Source organism: Lutjanus erythropterus, chromosome 19 (assembly GCF_056507025.1).
Source record: "Lutjanus erythropterus isolate fLutEry1 chromosome 19, fLutEry1.hap2, whole genome shotgun sequence".
Lineage (NCBI taxonomy): Eukaryota > Metazoa > Chordata > Actinopteri > Lutjaniformes > Lutjanidae > Lutjanus > Lutjanus erythropterus.
The window spans coordinates 7048093-7070070 of NC_139335.1; the positions used below are offsets into that span (position 1 = coordinate 7048093).

The window sequence follows — 21978 nt, forward strand, 5'->3', positions numbered from 1 at the left end:
AGAAAAATGCAGGGAAGTCATAAAGTCCAGAACAGAGTATAGAATGATGATTAAATATATTGAACATTGTGCAAAATATTGTCAATCAGCAGCTTCAGTACAAAATAATTTTTTTTATCAGACTGTCATCTTAAAACAATGTTGATGAAACCTTTTGAGTGAGGCACTGCAAAAACTTTAGATTTTGTCACAGCACAACGTCTCTGTCAGTTTATGTTCATATAAATCCTCGTAATTTTATTTTTTTCACATGTTCTAATATTTACTATAGTTTATTTATGTATGTAAATATTTTAGAAATTAATAATTAAAAAAAAAAAGTACTTAGACAGTTTTACGAAAAAATGGATGTCAGGTAGGGGGTGGGCTTACTGAGGCTCACAGGTGGTGTTAGTTTGAAAGGGGTGTGACCAAGTAATTAAGTGACAGGATGAGGAGCAGGTGTGGATCCTAGAAGTGAAGAGTGATGTTGGTTTGAACGCTGCAACGAGAGGACCAGGTTCTGCCGAGGTTCAACGGGTAACCAGGTTCGCCTTCTTTCCATGTAAAGTTTTGTTGTTATAATTGTGAGTTATTGTCTACAGCACGTGGGCCCACACGCTCTACTGTAGTTTGGCAATTCAACACTCAGTTTTCCGATTATTTCATCTATACACGGGCGACCAGGCCCCGGAAGCCCTCGACGAGCACGTGCCAAGTTTTTTCGGTGTTCTGTTGCCATGGCAATCTGTAAATAGTTTGTAAGTTGTTTCAATCATAAAGACGTAAAATATAAGCGATATATACTAGTTGTTCAATTCCACAACACAGAAACGTTTCCACATAATGTGGAAATACTAAGAGATTGTCAAAACTATTTATTTTGTTTTTAGCCTGATCAGGCTGCTCATCTGTTTGGTGAATGAATAGTTCATTAACTGTGAATCTTTTATGAATGTACTTGTACTTCTTTTCATTTAGAAAAAAGAGGGGGAAATTTGGCAGTGTTATTTAAAGGTTATTATGCAAAGTTTTCACTGGTTTGGCCCACTTAAGATGAAACGGGGCTGTATGTGGGCCGTGACCTCTGATGTAGATATTCAGTATTTATAACATTTTCTTCAGACATAATTTGGTTGACCCATATTATCTTCTCTCCATCTTCTTCTCTTGGTAACGCAGAGCTTTGTGTCAGTAGGAGTTTGACTCACTTTTTTAAGGTGTTTCTAGGATTTTATGGCTCTTTTTCGTCATTAAAAGTAAAGATTATTCTTTTGATTAAATTTAAATTACTGTATTTGTCCCCAAAGAGCAACTGCAGAGGCACATAGAGTTGTAATTAACAATACAGGAATTTTAAAAAATGTATGGAAAAGAAGCAGCAGCAATGCATAGTATGTTATATAGTGCAAAACAGGCTACACTATGAGGTATGGATGAGGATGAGGTAGCTTGCACTGTAAGTGTGTGTGTGTGTGGGGGGGTGTGTGTGTTAGTGTGTGTGTGTGTGTGTGTGGTGGTGGGGGGGGGGGGGTTGTTGGGAGTTGAGGAACTGCACAGCCTTGAGAACGTCTTTCTGTTCTCTGTGTCCTGCGGTCGGTCAAAGCTGTTGTACTGAGGGAGCCACTTAAACACAGGGAACTGTGTGTGTGTGTGTGTGTGTGTGTGTGTGTGTGTGTGTGTGTGTGTGTGTGTGTGTGAGGGACCCTGTAAGATCCTGCCAGCTGACCTTAGCATCTGCTGCTCGCCTTGGGTGCAGAGGGCTCTGACAGGGTCTTTTGTGTGTTTGTGTGTGTGTGTGTGTGTGTGTGTGTGTGTGTGTGTGTGTGTGTGTGTGTGTGTGTGTGTGTGTGTGTCTGTTTGTTGTGTTTCTGTGGACCGCAGGATGTTCTTATGTGCTCACAGTTTCAGTTTCAGTTGTTAGTCAAATTTCTCACAGTCATGATGTGTCAGGGGCAGCTGGGCTGCCATTTCCACATATTGCCTGATAGTTGTTTTGATTGAATTTGAAATAGTCACAGTGAGATTGTAAGATCCCAGTGTCTTTTATAATATTTTGATCATGTTGCTGAATCTTATTTCTTTCAAGATGGAATCTCCTGGATTTTGCGCCTGCCAGACATATAGATGTGGCGAGCCCACTGTGAAAAATATAATATAATATTGGAGACGGCAAACGAGCAAACATTTTTGAGAACTCACAACTGAAATGAACTAGTACCTGCAGCAGGTACTGAAAAGAAGCATGTACCTGAGTATCTGGGTCTTTATTCTCACGCATGCGAACCACGTCACCACCAGGTGTCAGTAAAGTTCAGTGGATGAGACAGAGAGGCATGGACTGACTGTGCACATTTAGGGTGAAATCACAGTACGTATTGAAAAGCATGGAGGCATTTTATGTTTCTTTTTTTTTTTGTTGGGGTCCTGTCACATAAATAATGGACAAGTTTGAATTATATATGTAAAATCAGCATTTAATAGCTGGTTTTCCTGCTCAACTGGAGTAAACAAATCTTCTACAGCATTATGAAACATTAATGAGATCTGGTTTTTCCAACTTGTATTTGTCAGTCGGTTTTAATAGCAGATTCCAATCTTGTCATTTCTGCGCGCAGCGGCGTCCCGGTCATGGATTGTACCTTTTAAGAGCGACTCTGAGTGCAGAATTGAACAGTTTAAGCCACATTGTGTAAACGGCCCTTGTGGGAGAGATTTCGTACATGGTTTCTGTTCCTGTTGGACTGATGATCACATGTGCAGGCACAGGAAGTGCGGTGGTGAAGCTCAGGAAGACACACCCTCCGCTCCCCGGCTGTGAGCAGCAGGAACTTCCTTTATCTCTGTATCATCAGTCAAATCTACGTTTCACACGCTATTAGTGTATCTGTGAGAAGTCGATTATTGTTCCTGTGGTTTTATTTGTGCCTCTTAAGTGAGATGAAGATAACGAATGCTGTAAAGTCTCTCTTAGAAATAAAGATGCCACCTAGAACCATATAGGATTCTTCAGCTTGTCCCTATAGGAGAACCCTGATTGATTCCTTGTAGAACTTTTTATAAATGTTCCACTTCAGACCTATCAGAGTTCTACCTATGACCCAACACAAAAGGTTATACCTAGAACCATCTATGAAAGGTTTCACCAAGAACCCCCTATGAGAAGTTCTGCAGAGAATCCTTCCACCCAGAGCCATCTTTGGGGGTTCTTTCCAGAACCTTTCCACCTTTGAAGGGAGCTAATAAGAACTCACCCAGGGTCTTATACAACCCTTTAAAAAAAGAGCTCTTAGAGTTTTTAAAGAACTCTTTCTTTCATAAAAGGGTCTTTAGATGAAAACAGTTTTTGGTAGAACCCGTAGTCTTACAAAGAACCCTTGACAAACCCTTTTTTTCATAAAAGAGTTTGCCAGGAGCAAATGGTTCTGGTTAGAACCCAAGCCTCTCCTTGCAAAAACTTTTCTGTATTCCAAGGGTTTTATCTAGAACACACTCAGGGGGTTCTACTGAGAACCCTTTTATATTCCAACCCACCCAAGTGATTCTACCAAAAATCTTTTTGTATTTCAAGTGTTTTATCTGAAATCCACTCAGTCGGTTCCACTGACAACCGTTTTATATTACGGTACAAAGAACTCTTGAAAAAAAAAGAAATTTAAACTAACTTTGAAGAATTATTTCTTCCAAAATCAGTTCTTTGGTTGAAAGGGGTTTTTAATGGAACCCCCCCAAAAAAACCCTAACATACCCTTTCTTCAAAAAAGGGTTCTTCAGGAGCAATTGGTTCTGATTAGAACCTCAGCTCTGCAGGAAGAACCCTTTTGGAACCCCTATTTCTATGAGTGTGGGGTAAATGAGAAATAAAGGTGTGATGGAACAAATGCACAAACGTAGCTTTCTTTAAAAATCTCGTGTGGTAATAAATCCTGACCGTTTGACCGGGTGACCCTCTCCTCTTTTCCCCTGCTGCCAGCTGGGATTAGAAAGCTTGATCAATAGCCAGCTGTCATCGATACGATGGCCGTTAGAGGCCTGTGGGTACGGCGATGGAGATCCATTGGTCTGAAGCTGACAGCTACTACAGCAGGAGGGAGCGGTGCTGTACTCTACACAGCCATGGCTGACATCCTGCCACAGGAAACTAAAGCAAACCTCAATGGAAAACAACAAGGGTGTTATTTTAGAATAACGTTGCCATTTTAGTGTTCAGGAGTTGCTGATACAGCTTGCTCTGTATTTCACTTTCTGTCTCAACTGCTGTTCTAGTTTAGCTCTTTACCATCAGCAGGGTTGACTCAGGTTACTTCGAAATGTGCTCAGAATACAAATTACATGGCATTTAGTAACTTAAAACAAATGGATGACAAAAAAATAATTTAATCTGAATACTGTTCATACTGATCCAATATCAAACATTGAAAATATTTCACCTTATTCTAAAAAAAGCCACAAAAACTGATTTTCACAAATATTCCCTTTGTCTTTAAAGAACAAAACACAACTGCAAACGATATTTTTTCTCTGAGTTTCAGATGGAAAAATGATACCAGAGATTCATTCATGTAGCTACAAAAACTACTAGGCTGTCAATAAAAAGCAAATTGCAGTATGCAGCACTACAGACGGAGACACAACAACTTTGTTTGACATTTGCAGAAGTTACACAAAGAACAGTAAGTCTATAGGCTAATATTGGCATAGTCGGCAAGTTAGCCTAACAGCTAAGTAGCTTTGTCAGTCAGTGAGGCTGAAACTCTTATATTATGAAACTCAAAGTTTAGGACTTGGGACTTGACTCAAGACTTGACACTTGAATGCAAAACAGTGACCACCTCTGAAGGTTACTTATTTTTTCTAATCTGATGACCTAATCCCAATTAGATGCAATATTTTATGACTCAACCCTGACCCTAACAGTAAGTACGTTTGATCAGGCCCTGTGCTTGATGTTGTGCTTTACGTTGCACTGAACATACAGTATATGTTCAGTGACAGGCCTCTTCGCCGAGGCTGACTGTGGTCGCATCTTTTGGACTCATGTGAACCCCTCTGATCCTCGCTCAGTTCAAATCAACATGGAGCTGATGTTTGAGTTTGGAGACTGGTCGGCACAGGCCTTTTCACATTAAAGTGAGACAGCTGGGCCGGGCGAGGAGGCTTTTAAAAGCAGAACTTTTGCTAAATTATTTCTGAGAATGCATAATAGATGACCCTGAGAGATCATGAGGGAAAGGGGAGCGGAGGGGTGGGGGGCGGTTGGTGGGGCGTGGAATCTCTCCAGCCTCCTCTCTTCTTAGACGCTCACTGTCTCAGTCTACCAGCAAGCATCCTTCATCCCCCTCTCACTCCTTCTATCATCATACATTCACAGATTTCATTCATTTCTCCCCTCTCAGTGTTTCTCCTGTCCTTGAGAAGAAAGTGTTCTCCAACAGAATTCGCATGTTTACAACTCATTCTCATTCATGGGACTAAATGTGATTAGAGGCTGTGTTTTGGCTGCAGATTAAGCCACTTATCACCACCAAGGTCTGTGAAAATATCTCTGTTAACACTGACACTAGCACACGATAATAAGACCCTTTTCTTTTCCTTATTCTACAGACTGTCCCACCCTCTGACAAAACACATCTGATGATTACATACCCTATACAGTAATCTGCTGTGTGTCATGTGGGTGTTGCTGTTTACCAGAAAGAATTTCCCCATTGTTTGCGGCATGTACATGAAGGATAACATTCCTAATATAGAAATGTAAAGACTTTTCTTTGCCTCTGATTAGCCAGGCCATATTTGACAATTATAAACAGACGCTGAGCTCACGCTCTCTGCTGCACATGAGTCCTTTCATACAAATTGGCTGTGATTTGATTTGCCTCCTCAGTGGGTTATAAATGGGGCTGCATTATCCCAGCTTACTGGCCGTGTCTCGTCTGATGATGTGAGTTGGCCTGACGTTGAATGTTACACCCTCCATTGTTGTAGTTTGTTTTGGCCTGGCCTCAGGGGCGTCAGCAGATGCTCAGTTTTATGGTTTGTGAAACGGGGGTGCAGAAGTCGGCTTGCATACAGTGATGTTGCACAACTGAAGTCCTTCCAGTTTACTCTGAACTTAATTGCAAAAGAACGGGTCTAATATTTACGGTGTTTCCTCCTGCTGATTGTCTCCAAATTGATAGCAAAGAAAAGGAGGTGGAGTGGAGGAAAGGCTTCCTTCCATATTTGAAGAGTGATGCTGTGAAATTAGAGGAGTATCAACTCATGTGTTCTCTGTTAGCCATTACTATAGAGAGCCTAAGTCGCACCTCTTCCAGTGGACAACCGTGGGACCTGACATCTGAAAAAATATTAACTGTAGCCAAAGTTGAATTTGTCTCTTCCCATAGACTAATCTTTCTAAAGATAGGCCCCATGGCGCACACCGAAAAGGGCGTGACTTGTGTGTGGATTCAAGTCATATGACTTGGACTTGAGTCAGACCGGAGTCACAAATTTAATTACTTTAGATTTGACAGAATCATAAGACTTCACAATTCGACTTGGACTGTACCACCAACGATGACTCGTGACTTCACTTTATTTGACATTTTAAGTTGCACAAAGAACAGTAAGTCTATTATCTAGTACTATTGACATAGCTCATGTTTCGCTAATGTTAGCTTAACAACTAGTCTATGTAACTTTGCCAATCAGTGAGTCTGAAATTGTGTGACATTATCTTTTGGACTTGAAGCTCAAAGTTTAGGATGTGGAACTTGTCACTCTTGATTTTGAGACTTGCCTATCTTGACTTGGGACTTGAGTGCAACTGTTTTGACCAGTAGTGTATCTAGTTTTTCAAATTCAATAATGTGGTTACAATTACTGAACTTTAAAAGGGCTCGTTACTTTGTGAAAACAACTGACAACTTCAGAGGATCTGGGTTAATTATCATCCGACCTTTATTATCATGCATGACTGTACGGATCTGGCGGGCGCGACCACAGATCACTGCGGCGGAAACAACACAGACGAGCTCACCTGGAGCTGCTGTGGCAAACTTTGGCTGGAACAACTTCACATAAGGCCGAAACAAAAGAATCCCTAAATGTAACATCTGCAGGGATAAAGGGTGCTGATCGACCTCATTAAACTTTGTCAGACATCTGGCAACACACCTGGATGTTGAGTTACTTACTGCTAAGTTAATGTCAAAGTTAATGTTAGCGCCTGTGGATGGTTAGCAAACACATTTGGTTCAGTGACGATATCTTCTGCTTTGCCATGACTGTAAAATCATTTCATCTTCCCTGGTTTTGCACGGAGTAATGATGACAGCGTCTTGGTCTTCCCCTGCTCTTTAATTTGCTTTTATCTGTGGGATGCCTCTGTTTTTCTGTGACTCTGTCTGTACTGAGTGTTTTGTGATTGATATCGGGTGATTTACTTTGTCCTAGTGTGTCCTTTTTGTCGGCACATGGAGAGCTGTGTTTTCCCAACTCTGCTGCATAATTTCATACTGCACTGCAATATCCTGTTTGAAGTGATGATAAACCAAACAACTAATCAGTGCTAATACTTTATGCTAATAGATAAAAGCGTGATGATAATACAGTACATGCTTTGAATTCCTTAGATGGGGGAGAGATGGGTAAGATGAGTCAGTGAGTACGTTGACCCAACCCTTGTTTCTGGGCAACTGTACACATTTGTTGGCATGTGACCATAAATTTAGGAAAACAGCCATGATTTTTATGTGGCTGTGATGGAAAAACTTTGCAAAAATTAAACCTCAGGATGACAACAGAGGAGGGATCCCTCTCCCAGTAATAGATGCTGTGTGTACAGAGTAGACCAATGTTGTAAAATCACAGTATGGACCATCATGGTGACAAAATTGTACACAGATTGTAAACGTGTATGAAGAACATGAATCGGGGAGGACATCAAGCAACTTCCAGGTGCTGCCAAACAGACAGGAGTTGAGCCACAGGACCTCCTCTCCACCATGGAGGCCTGGAAAGAGGACAAGCTACACAAACACACAAAAAACAAAGATTAAGTAGGCCATTCACACAGACAGGAGAAAGGAAGCAAACACAGAGCAGACAGGCAAGGACAGCACGTACACAAGGGAGAAGAATCTAATGGAGGATGAACATTCTGATCCAAAACATGAATGACAGAAGTCCCAGGATGGCTGATGGTCCAGCACAGGGATGTCTGAGATACAACTTGGACCACCGACATAAATAAAATATGCACACCGCATCTCCTCTTCCTCCGACTGCACAACACCGAAGCCAAAATATGCTGGATACGAGCGCTGCCATCTTATGCTGGTGATGTCATTTGGAGTCAGAGTCTGCGCAGTAGTGACCAGAATTGGAGCCACGCTTTTGAGTTTCTGTGCACACACTCACCTGACTCCAGTCGAGAGCAGAGCTAAGCTGTTAATCATGATGTGAAACCCCCTTTTTATGGCATCAAATAACTAATTAAAATCAAACTGATCATAAGTTTAAGATTCTTGTCAGAAAGACAAACATGGACTAATAAATACTAGGCTTAATCTAATCTATTGTATCAGCCTTTGTCTTCTAGTTGCACCTGCATGTTTCGGTCCAACTTGCTCCACCTTTAGTCAAAGAAAGGAAAAGCGGCTGCATTTTTGACACTTGCACCACTTGCAGGAAATGAGTCCTCAGTTTTTTCTGGTGATCTGTCAGTAGATCTCACTGGATCTTTAAAAAGCTGCTGTAATGCTCTCTAGCACAATGGTTTCCAAACTGGGTTCCAAGCCTGCTTCAGGGGGTGACAGAAATCACAAGGGGTCACCAACGCTTTGTCTGCTCTGAGGATGTCAAAATTAGATTTGCACATGTTAACTAAAACCACTATTTATACAGACGTCTGTATACAAAAGCATTTAAAAAGATTCAATTTTGGTCCCGTTCAAAAATAGTAGGCTACTTAGAAGGCCACATCTCTGACTTTTCAAGCTCAGTGATAATTAATCACTATTACTCTTTTGGTTTGGATGAGCCTACTCTGGGGTTTTTATAAGAAAATTGTTAGGCTTCTACAAGAAAAGAGACAGTTACCAAAGGTAGATATTCTGTGAATGGAAACGATTATAATTTATCTTAATTTTTGACAATAAAGCTTTGGAATGAATCACTTATTCTTTTGTTGCATGCAGGCTGGGGGGCTCAGCTTTTCTTAGATACAATGGGCTCCAAGGAAAAAAGGTTGGGAACCGCTGCTTTAGCAGTAATTGTTGCCTGTAGATGGCTGCAGGTCTAAAACTACTGTTCCTGCTATTTCCTTTTCTTCAAGACCCAGTTGTCTTGTTGACAACTAATTGATCTTCAACAACAGCTTATTGTGCACCTAAAGAGCACTTTTCCAAGAGCACATTGCAGCTTTTTGGAAAATCAGGCCCTCATATGATGAGTGCAGCGAACTTAGCATTAGGCAAAAGTTGTCAATTGCTTTCAGCCCCAAGCTACCAAGGGCTCCATAAAACACCTCATAATGGATTTAAGATTTTTTTAATATACTTTTTACAAAGTAATTATGTCTTTCTAAAAATCCATACACTAAAATGGCATTAAAATGCTTAATTCATGAGTGTCTCAGGGCTTTCCTGCTAATTTGGACTATTTCATGATCATACTGCACACCTGCAGAAATTATTCAGAAAGACAGTCGTAAACTCGTGTCAACACATGCCTCAGCAGACTGTTGAAAAATGAAGCTAAGCTACCTCGGCTGTGCTTAAAAAGTGGAGATATAATGTACAGTATATATACAGTACCCACCCCAGCCACAGCTTGTTCACCCTGCTGCCATCTGGCAAGAGATATAGAAGTATTGGCTGCTGTACCACCAGATCAGCTTCTTCCCTCAGGCTGTGAGACTCCTCTTTCATCCTTTGTGGTCCACCATAAATAAGTTTATTTTTATGATTTATGTGTTCAAGGAGTGAAACAGGATGAACAGAGGATGTGGAGGGCCCCCTGTCTGTTTCCCAGAATGACTAAATCTGCCCCAGAACACTGCTCAGAAAGTGCTTCCACTTATAATTATGAGAAAATGAAAACCTGAACACTTCAGTAAATTGCATTTTAGAAATATAATTTTCATACAGATATTCCCAATCCAGTCTGACTCGTTTTTAAGATGAGGCTCCCTAACGCCCTCCTATGGAAAGTCTGCTAAATGGTAGTTTTATGTAGGTGAGTTACAGGCTTTCTGTTATACTTCACATCAAATGTAATACTGATACTTTCTCTAATAAGAGGAGGAGGAGCCTAATGTGAAATAAATATTAAAATGTTTGGTCCAGAACTCACAAACTGTCAGTACAGTCTGTTTGGTTGCTTTAAGTAGTGAGGCGATAGTGCGCGTTCACGCCGGAAGAATCAAACTGTGATTGCGCGCGCCAGATGCTGGATTTAATTGTACATGCACTCCCTCGTGTGTGCGTGCGTTTGGGGGTTCATTGCGACTGCGCTCTGGCAGTCTTGAATTTGTCCCGCGGATGCGTGTGAGAAGAGGGGAAGCTCTCCCGTTTGCAAGCAGCGCAAAAGTGTAGAGGACGCGAGGCGATGCGCACAGCGGAGACTCCACAGAGACAGATTTCTGAGGACACCGAGACGAAAGTGTGAGCTGAAAACACAAACGGCAGCAGCGGAACCCCCCGGCATGTGTCAGTATTTCCAGTGTTTGTGAGCACACGTCTCCAGAAAGCTAATCGGAGGAGGTCGTGTGCGGGGTAGCCTCCACCGTCTGCTCGTTATTTCAGCAGGACGGTCTGACCGCCCGGCTTCACGCGACACCGTGCGCTCCGGCGATGGACCAGCTGTGGTGATCCGGTGAAGAGGAAGAAGACGAGACAGCCTGGACGTCAACAAGTCCACCGCGCTTTGAGAAAATGGGCTGTTTTTACACTGTGGAGGGGAGGGCTCTGCTGTAACGCCGGCGCTGGGATCATGGCAGGGGTACACGCTTCAGATGCTGTGTCGGGACATCTTCTGGATCCTGCCGTCGGCGCCCCGACAGCCCAGGGCGCGACCAACGCAGCGGGAATCACCAGCGATGCGGCCGCGCCGCCTCCGACCGGCACCCGGGCGTACTTGGAGGTGTCCGCCGCTGCCCAGGGCTACGGGGCCGAGGGAGTTTACACCAATGGACGGTACAGGGAGGTCAGCAGTCCGAGGATCGGGAGTGGCAGCCGTGATAATTCCGCCGAGAGAAGTCAGGGAGCCGGGAACACACCTTGCGGCATCATGAAGGTTAGTTGATTGAAACACTTAATTCTCCTTGTCAACCATCCTCAAGGTGACACGAGGGGAATTTGCTGAGTGACTGTGCGCTGCTGGAGCGTAACAAAGCGAGAAAAAGCTGAACAAATGTGTGGTTAGTAGTTATCTAAACTGTGGTCCACACACTTCCAGGGACTGAGCTCCACAGTCCCCCCAGAATAATGAGAATTAAGCGGCTTTTATTTTAGCAACTCTTGGTAGAAGTTACATAACGAGATAATGCATAAGGGAATTACCACAAATTAGACTCTATATGTCCCCACTTATAGCAACAACATTAATAACCTATAATACACTTATCAGGAATAACAAATGCTTTAAAATCTTCAGGCTCCACAGAACATTTGCTGTATTTTGGGTCTTTCACACGTGGATGTCCCTGCATGTTGTATGTAGCTTCCAACACTTTGACCTGAAGTTATAATCATCTTGAAGAACTATTAATTTTTTACTGAAGTCCCAGGTTGCATCTTTAATGTCAGTTCAAACAGTAGCAGCAGGAGCCTGAGCGGTTGCTGTTGCTGCAGTTACCCTGTTGTGGCCACAGTCCAGCATTACACACACTTACAGCACAGTACAGTACCCAAAAAAGTAGCCTGATTATAGTAGAGCAGCAAGATTATGGATAATTTCCTAAATTAATAATAAAGATATGATTATGATTATTCTGTTTGAGTAAAATTTTAACATAAAAAAATCAAAATACTTTGATTACACCTTCTTAAATGTGAATATTATCTTCTTTTCTTTGCTCCTTCATTATAGTAAATTGAATATCTTTGGTTCCTGGGCAAGACAAAACATTTGAGGACATCATCATTTTGGGCTGTGACTGATTACACTGATCAGCTTTTTTTTTTTTTTTTTTTTTAACCAATTTCTGACATTTTATAGACCAAACAACAAACTGATTCATCAAGAAAATAATTGACGGTAGTTGCAGCCCCAAATTATAGAGAGCTGTAGTGAATTAAGGCTATTTAAGAGTTCCCATCATTTCTATTTTTAAAGTATTTATATAAAAATCCTAGTAGAGCTGCAACAATTAAACAATCACTAAATTAATTTCCAACTGTTTTTGATAATTGATTAGTCAGTTTACTCGTCTATGACAGAAAACTGAATATATTTTCACCATTTTATAACATTTTAGAAACAACTAATCCATTAATCGAGAAAATAATGAACAGATTAATTGACCATGAAACTAATCCTTAGGGAGTTGTAGTAATTGTTCACGTTTTATGATATTTTTTTTTAGCTCTTCCTACAACATCCTAGTGTAGCATCTGTGTTCAAATTTAATATAGGTCTGCACAATTGATCACAATATTATTTAAATTGCAGAATGGCCAAGTGCAATATCCAAATTGCAGAAAAAGAAACAAATTACAATCTTTTGAAAAAGTAAAAACGTGTGAGAAAATATCATTATAATGAAGTAGTGTAGTGCTGCAGAGATGCTCTGGCTTTAAAACCTTGTTCTCCAGAAGTAAGAAAACATGTTTGTTTGGTACAGACCCCAACAAACGTTACATCATGATTTTAATAGTTTTTTCTTTATAGTAAAAAGGACATTTTAATGCACTAATGGAAATTTCCACTAATCGTGTTGCATTTGCAGTTTCAGTCAAAATAATCGCAATATGACTTTTTATCATATGGTGCAGCCCTAATTTAATGCAAGAATAATGAAGGTTTTTTGTGGTGTTGCAGCAAACCTGGGTCAAATTTATTAACACCTGATGATGCAGAGGTCAAAGAGGTCTTTGGTGTGCTTTGAAACTTTTGCCTAATGTAAACCTGATTTGTTGGCGGGGGGGCAGGCCAGCTTTCTCCACACAGCCCTTTCAGTAATGGAAAGAGTGATTTTAATGTGTTTAATGGTGGCCCAGCCCTAATTAGTGCTTCCATTACTGGAGGTTAATTGACTGGTCTTCCACACACCGACACAGGCAAGATGGCAAGTTTCCTCGCATGATTTATTTAATGTTACCCCATGTTGTGCTTTTAGTGCACAAGAATGCCTTGATTTTACAGCACAGGGTGCAGTCTAGCATGTCAGATTTGTCATGGGGTCCTCGGTGGAGATGAAAGTGTTTCGTGTCGGTGAGACACACTGGAGAGTTGCATTCTGTCATATCAGACCTAGTTTGCTTAGCAACTGTCACAAAACGCCGGTTAATTCTTTGGTACCCCTATTATTAGATTCCCTGTGGATGTGGGCAGACACAGTGCAGCCTCCCACAAAAACGACATGTATGTATGAAAACAGACACCAGCACTGGTTGAATGTTGTCAGCGCAATGGAATCCAAATAATGGCACATTATTTACTGTTTTCACCCTGAGGCTTTGTCTTGGTATGTACGCCTACTATTAAACATTTGTTTTTCATAAAAAAAAAAAAAAGATATGGCTCAAAAAGCCCTCCAGTAAATCCCTCCTCTCCCTCCCCAACAATCAGTCCACCTCTGTGAAGCTCAGGAGCAAAGCTTGACAGGAAAGCTGGAGGGGATTGTGCTGTCTAAATATGATTGATAACGAATCTTCAAAGGCTGATTCTCTGAATAGCGCGTTCACGTGTTAGGAAGTGATCCTGCTGTGCTTTGCTCGCAGAGCGTGATGAAGTACAAGCAAAATTCTCATGTATCCTCAGAAATAACCGGGGACAGCTCTAAAAATGAGTTCATGAGCTGAAGTTGTGTCGATGTGTCGTTTCGGTAACCAACACACAGATCTCACTTCGCTGGAAGGGACTGATCTGTGCGATATATTTGGAATTCAGAAAAATCAGCCTGCTGGAGGTATTTGAGCATCTTTAAAGAGGTAGTTTGGATTATTTGAAGTGGGGTTGTACGAGGTACTTATGCATAGTAAGTGTTTTTCCCCATTTTAGGGAAGCAGCAAGAGTATGTGTGGACAGAGTCAGCAGCAAGACACTTTTAAGTCATGTAGTAAAAGGCCCACCAGAAAAAAATCAATATCAGTATAAGTATATACTGTATTTAGAATATTTTCACTGCTTTACCTCGACGACAGACAGCCTTTTCTGATGCAAAACAACCATTATAAAAATCAAATATCACTGTCCCTAAAACAACTAGACTCCATTGTTGAAATCAGTCATTTTTACCTTGCAGAACACGGGAGTTGCTCGACTTCTGCTGCCTCAATCTGTTAGTTTGTGCTGTTGCGTGACTTTGTTGGCTCCGAACAAACCTTTTAAAACACAAACTAACCGACCGCACTATAGCATACACTTAAAATGATAATTATGTTTTGCTGCTGATCCTTTTTTAAACGGGGGATGTGTCGACAGACACCTACTGTAGGCAACACACTGATTGCCTGACTCCTACAAACCAACCAAATAATCCAAACTATCCCTTTAATGACATGAAATGTTAATGAACAACTCTGTGTAGATACTGCATACATGCCCTTGGTGAAATAAAGGGAAAGCACAGATATGTGCAATATTGAATTTTTCACTGAGCAGCTGAATAAACTGATATTGGGAAACTGTAATCTGATAAGTTGTGCACAACTTGAGGAATTCCCGTTTTTTATGTTCAGCTGCACTTCAGACAGCAGTCTGTGTAACACTGTAGAAAACACTTCTGTAGTTATTCAGCAATAATTAATTAAACTGCTGCTTTTTCCTGGAATTGTAATAGACTGCAGTCTCCCAGACACATCACCAGTAGAACGTCATATCCTTTTTGGGGGCAGTTTAAAGTAGACTAAAGACATTCGGTTACATCCTGTTAGTAAGTGTTGTTACAGTCTTCTAATGATGACATGACCCTGTAGAACAGGTTTGAGCATTCATCATAAAGATATTCAAAGCATAGACGTGAAACACTGCTGTCACAGTGCCTGAAACATACCCTGTACCTTTTGATAAATTCTCATGTTCATCAGGTGTGTCATCGATGGATTTAATTTGTCCGAGCAACTCTAGAACGATGCATCACACATTATAGCCACAAAATGGTACACGCTGTTCGAGCAGAGCATGGTGGGAAAATGGGTCAGCCATTCTGTAGGCTTGGTTCATGTATAGCTTCATCACACCCACCCACACTTGAGCAGCACTTTGCTGTGCGTGTGTTTGAGTGGAGGTTGAGAAGGTGAAGGGGCTACAGGTCCACGGGAACGGGGAAGCAAATGAGCTATTACAGCACTGCGTTCCCTCGTTAACTCGGCCCTCTACAAGCAGATCTTACAAGAGAGGAGTTTGTGTGCCTGTCCCTTAAGCGGGCATCCAACTTTGGCCTCTTGTCATTTCCTCAGCGGGGTGACAGTGTCATGGTGGAGAGGCTGCAAAGTGGCTAGAGGGGGGTTTGTGATGCAGCCTTGTTATGTAATGCTGGATTGTGGACAGCTGCGAGGCCGGCTCCAGCCCGGCTGCTGGCTGGAGGGAACTGACAACCAGCACAACTAGAAAAGGCGCAAACAGGATTTTACTAAGAATTTAAGGACAGCACTACTGCATCTTAACAGAACCTCCCAAGATTTTGCCATATCTGTTGTCGTTAACCTTAACAGCAGATAAAAGGTCAAACATTTATTTTCAGACGTGCAAGAAAAAATACAGTTCGTGGTTGGGTTAAAAGTGATCCAAATAGAAGGCAAGACATCAGTGATGTAACACAGCTAATGTCCATTGGGAATAAAGATCAATAAAGATCACACAGTTATCAATCCGTCTTGCGTAAGGTCCTCTCTTCTCATGCACCGTGGCTCTCTGTGCCTCCCTGATTGGCAGGATATCAATTCACCCTCTCATTCATGGCCTCCTATAATAGATTTGAGCCATTATGACCCGATGTGCCCCTCATCAGCCCAAGAGTGCACTGGGAGGCTTAATAAGGGGCTGACATACATGATTGGCTTATGGAGGGGTCAATCCTGTCAACCGAAAGTGCAAAAGAGAACGTCATACAGGAGGAGGTGATACTTTTGATTTACAAGAGGTACGAAAGATGAGAGATTTAAGTTTTCTTTAGGGTTCTCCAGAAGGCCTGTCACCATAACCGCGTCGCTGCAATTTTGCTGAGGCCTGCCACAGGGTTGAGCACCAAGATCGTCATCACTGCGGTACGTTAGCATTAGCTTAACATTAGCCTTTCCTGCTCAGCCTATTTCAGGGCCAAGCACCTTCACTTTTCAAGCAGTTGGGAAATAAGATAAGACTTTTCTTGGTCTTGAGAAGCTGCAGCATTTATTAACTGACTCACTGTAACCTGTACTGTACATTTACTGCCAGAGAGACAGCTTACTGCTAAGTTTAAGTTTCTGTCGCTCACTTTCCTTTACTTGCATGTCACACACTTATGCAGTGCCCTATTCCTTCATGGGGCTACGCCACTCTTATGACAGTATGCTTCAGTAAGCAATTAAGGCAGTCGTCGTAAACCACCATCTCGTCAAAATATGTTGCTTTGTCACTGCAGTAAGAAAAAATCCATACCATCACAACTCTATTCTCAAGGGTTCTCTTCACATTTATATTTAGGTCAACTAAATGTGGTATCTTTAGTTTAAAGGGGAGACTAGAAAACTGTGTTCTCAGCTTTGCAAGGACTGAAAATTCCTGGGTTAAATCAAGAGTCTTGAGATGCAATTTTCAAAGCTGCAGCACAGAAACATGGCACGAAAGGTGATGTCAAAAAAGCACAGGCTTTGAAATGCTCCCTCCGATCTCAAAGTCATCCTCCTCCTCCACTCACCGACCGTCCAAATGGAAAAAGCAGTTCAGCACTGTGCTTGACCACCTCTGGTCCTGATAACGGCTGTCACGCATCATGACAGTGACTCAACACAGGACTTGTAGTGTACCGGTGTTAGGACTGACCATGCAGACAACGGCGCCTTTCACAACTGCCCAGTGTTGATGGGTGGATGCTCCTTTTTGTGGTGCATTCGAGTTCATCCCACAAGGATTTTCACCAGGAAGTAGGTAGATAGAATAACAGACAGACAACACACAGTCAGCAGTGGGTTAAATGGGGAGTAAGAACAGACAAAAGATTACTAAAAACATGGAGCCAGAAATCAATAAATAGATTAATTAAAGGGTGCAAATAAAAAGTACCATGGATTTCTGGAGGATTCTTGCATTATGACTAAGTTATACAAACTTGATGCAAACATCTGTTCCCTTAGAGGTTCACAATGGCTATAAATGGTGGAACACAGTGATTACTTATTTGATATTGTAATTATGAGTCTAATGAGAGTCTCAAAAGTCAATTTGATGGCTGAATGTGTGTTGCAGGCAGCAGAAGTGTTCCCTCGCAAGGATGTTTTTCTGCTCTTGGATACTGTTCTGTGCACTCGGATCACAGGCCTGTTTTTTTGAGACTAAATGTTATAGAGGTACTCCATTTGTGGCTCTTCATCATCAGCATTTTGCCTATTTTTCAGCGCAACTTACGCAACGTCTCCTTCCTCTCTTTAAACAAACAAGAAACAAAAAAACAAAGCAATTAGATACAGATTAAGACGTCGATTACCATTGCAATGGTAGAAGCTTTGAAGCCTTAAAGTTTTTGTTTTAGCCTTAGACATTATCACATGATTAGAGCTTTTTCTATTATTTCATTCTTGTCAGCAAAGCAGGTGTGGAAGTGCAGTTGCTGTTGTGTGCGTTTGTGTATGTAGTGACCTGCAGACTTGTGCAAATACAAAGGGAGAGGGCCTCTACTGCACAGCGAGTTGTTTGGCTTGCAAAGCAGATTCCAGCCGTCCTCTTCCTCAGCTCCCCAATACCATGATGGGTTTTCCCAGACCCTTGTAAACTGAATATTTGTAACCAAATGAAGATGTTATTTTCTCAATATCCCCCAAAGTGTTTAAACTTACTCGAGCTGGAAATGATTGGTCAATAAAGAGCACATCTGTCAATGATTTCCATGCTTGGCACGATGCTAAATTTGTTTGTTTTGTGGCAGAGTGGTGGTATGACTGTTCATTTATGGATTAGTGCATGTCTTTTTTTATCTTCAAGGAGGAAGTGCAGCAGCAACAAACAAATTAGTGTCATAATTATTAGTATTATTTCATGTATTGTATGATTATTACTTGTGCAGCCTGGTTAATTATGTATTTTATTTAAGTTTCTTTATCTGTCTGGACTTAATCTGTCCTTATGCTGCATTAACGGCTGAATGTACCCTCTGGGGGATCAATAAAGGGTCATTTTATATAATCTATGAATTATCTTAGAAAAACAATGCACAGTAGTAACTTTGTGTTTAGCTACAGCATATTATACTTTTAGAAAGCCACAAAACATAAGTAATTCACAGCCTTTACTTAAAACTAGTCTGACACCTGGATAGAAACGTAGCTGCAGGGGATGTAGGGGATCTGTTAGACACGTGCAGTGGTGTCTTAAATTTCTGCCCCCTGATGGATCCCCCTGTCAGGCTGCCTCTGCTCCTCCTGGCTATTGTTTAGCTAATGTGAGATTTGGCTGATCCTCCCGAGCAGCGAGGACGCCTCACTACAACAAGCCCGAACTAAAACGCTGATTACATTTAGTGGGATCATCTGAGATGATGATGATGAGAATTGAAATAAGAGCGTGTCCACGCCTCACTGCTCATATCACAAGCTTTACATAGATTAAGAGCTCCCTCCAAAAATGTAATTTAAAGTAATGGGCAGAAAGTATGGCTGGAGAACCAGAAAGTAAAATGCACGTCTCTTTTAAGGATTTTAAAGTGCACAAGTAATTCCCAGGTCTCCTGCAGCAGCACCTCGTACTGAACGCTTAGATATTTTTGGAAAACAGAGATCTGCACTGCGTTGAAAACGGAGGCAGCAGAAGATGTGAAGTGGTGATTACAGACGTCTGGGCCTGCTGAATCATTGCTTGCTGTCTTGGCTGGTTTCTCTCAAAGCAGCAATCTGCAAAATACAAACTCAAATGTGCCTCTTTTGTGTTTTGAATCCGCAGCTTAGTGTCGATCAGGGAGCAAAAGCATCAACAGTTTTGTAAAGGTCACTTACCCACAGAGAAACACCAAACTCGAGAGGCCCAGACGCGTTCCTAGAACAAGTATGTTTAAATTTGCCCCACTGAGATGTTGATCAGAGATGAGCTGTGATTTATGAACGTTTTATGTTTTTTCTTGGCCTGGTATTTCACGGGTACTTGATAGTCCAGGTAACTTTCTCTTGTCTCTCCAAAATGTGTTATCACTTGAAGCTGCATCGCTGTCAGATCAGAGCAAAGAAAAGACAAGAAGTCTAGAGGGAGAAATCAGATACATCAGTTATAGTCTGAGTTTCTAGTGGAGACATGATATGGAGAGTCTATATATGGGTTTCTGGTTTGTTTCAAATACAGCTTTAAACAGTAGTGTGTCATTACATTTACTTTTGTTTTTGTAAGCAAGGGCTTTTCAAACTGTTAGGCACGTGTCCTCAGATGTGAGACAAAGATATCAGTTGAAAAACAAGTGGAGGTTATTGTAGTTTGATCTGTGGATTTTGACGGCTTATCAACGCAGTCAGCAGCTTGAAGTTTCTTTACTCCTCTGTGACAGTAAACTGAATACCATTTCAGGACATCACATTGGGCTTTATCAACATTTTTCACCATTTGCTGATATGTTATGGACTAAAAAACTAATCGATAAATAAAGAAAATAATCTGTAGATTAATCAGTAATGAAAAAATGGTTAGTTGCAGCCCTACACACATTTAAAAAAAAAAATATTATCTCAGACGAGAGTCATAAGAAAGTAACCCAGTGATGGTTGTTTGTACATCCATGTTTCATATCTTTAATGGTGCTGATTTGCCAAAAGCTAATCAAATACAGAATAATTAAAAAAAACTGTGATTAAATTAAACCATTAAACAACATTATAATCAATTAATCCCTAAAGCAAATTTTCATGCAGAGATAGAAGAAAAAGCAGTTTTTTTTACTTTACTTATGGAGATTTCCTGCTTTTCTCTGTTTATTCCCATATGAAACTGAATATCTTTGGGTTTTGGACTGACACAACAAGACATTTAAGGACATCACCATGGACTTTCAGAAACTGGGATTGACATTTTTCTTTATTTTCTGATGTTTTATAGAAGTTGCAGCCCTAGATTAAACATGACAGTTGCAATCTGCAAGCTCATTGCCAGATGCCACTAAATACTGCACACTGTTTCTTTACATTTTTTTTTGACATTACAGCGGCTTTGAATGTCCCATTGACTTCACTCCTTATTTACCTTTAAAAGCACTAATGCTAATTAGCAAACACTAAACTAGACAAGCTGCCCTTACAGCTCTGACAAGGATTTGGTGTGTTTGACTTTTCCTTCTTTACTAATTGTTGAGAGACGACACAGCCCAGTCGAGTTCTCCCTGTCCTAGTGGCCATCTGTGTCTTGTTTTGTGGGGGTTGGGCCGTCCAAACTTGCCTCCTAATCCTTCCTCTTCCTTTATTCCCTTAAAGGATAATGACTTGAGCTGGAACCTCAATTACCCATGTGTCAAATTGGGCCCCAGACAAAGGCAGTTGTTTCAAACAAGAACAATTGATTTGATTGGACACCACCAGGGTGTGTTTGGGGTGATGCCTTATCTTGATGATCCTTTCGGGACGCGCGCAGCAGCGATGATACCACAGCGGAGGTGGGACACCAGTGTTACTGTATATGTCAGGGCGGGACACTAGTTTGATCAGCAGATGAAACCACATATTGGCTCTCTCAGGACGGCTGTTGTCATTTTCAAGGACACGAGAAAGGATGAGTAGTATTCAGATTTGTCGGGCTGGATGTTTCCCAGCTTCATCTGGGCTGGAAGAGCAGGGGTCTGATAGATGAATGACAATATGTTTGTGAGCGTGGCTCCACCTGGCTTTGCTCTGACATGTTTTTTACTGCCTGTAGAACATACGGCACCTCCTCTCAATCACATTTTTTCTCCTCATCTTACTGTGCAGCGAGTCAGGAAGGGAATATAACAGTACATTCAGAAGAGTACTGTGTGACTAAGGATGATGAAATAGTTTGCAATCATCAAAAAAAGTTCACCAAAACAAAAGGTTGCATGTTCATTTTTTAACATTGCCATTTGAAATCTGTGTGATAGCAGAATGTCTCCGAGGTTGACTGCTTTAGGGGGGTGGGCAGGCTGCAAGGGGAGAGGAAGTTAATTCTACCACCTACCACCACACCAAAGTCTACTGTTAAATTTAAAACTAAATTTTTCAATATCCACGTGAACCTCTCCTCATTGGGGACGTGTGCGATTAGTCAACTATACAATATAACATCGTCACCGGAAATTCTAGTCCGTTAAACCATTTATTAATATTTTATTAATGGCGGTTCACTGGTGCCTCCAAGATGATATGCATCCTCCTGCCACTAGTTGGGGCTGTAGCTCCTGCAGACGACAGCCCCAGAATGGCATGTTGTAATTAGCAAAGTGAGACATGACAGTTCATGAAACAAGCGTGGTTTGCCTTTCGATCCAGAAAAAGGTTGTGTGTTGGCTGCGTCAGACTAAAATGGCATATAACCACTTGACTGGTGCAGTGTGTTACGTCACCCTTAAGATAACGGTAGGGTAAACACTGGACAGCATACCTGCCAACATTTAATGTTTTTCTTTATTTTTTCTTTTGACCATTACTACCTGCTGGAAAGTCATTTCCA

At 41.4% G+C, this 21978-nt stretch overlaps 1 protein-coding gene across 1 annotated transcript in view; it reads left to right on the plus strand.

The window, feature by feature from the left end:
- Positions 1–10467: 10467 nt before the first annotated feature.
- Positions 10468–21978, plus strand: part of LOC146309194 (inactive phospholipase C-like protein 2) — a 95228-nt gene continuing 83717 nt past the window's right edge. Inside the window, exon 1 of the mRNA XM_084745172.1 lies at positions 10468–11259. Coding sequence (XP_084601298.1) covers positions 10957–11259 — 303 coding nt within the window. The 5' untranslated portion in view covers positions 10468–10956. The remainder of the gene's footprint in view (positions 11260–21978) is intronic.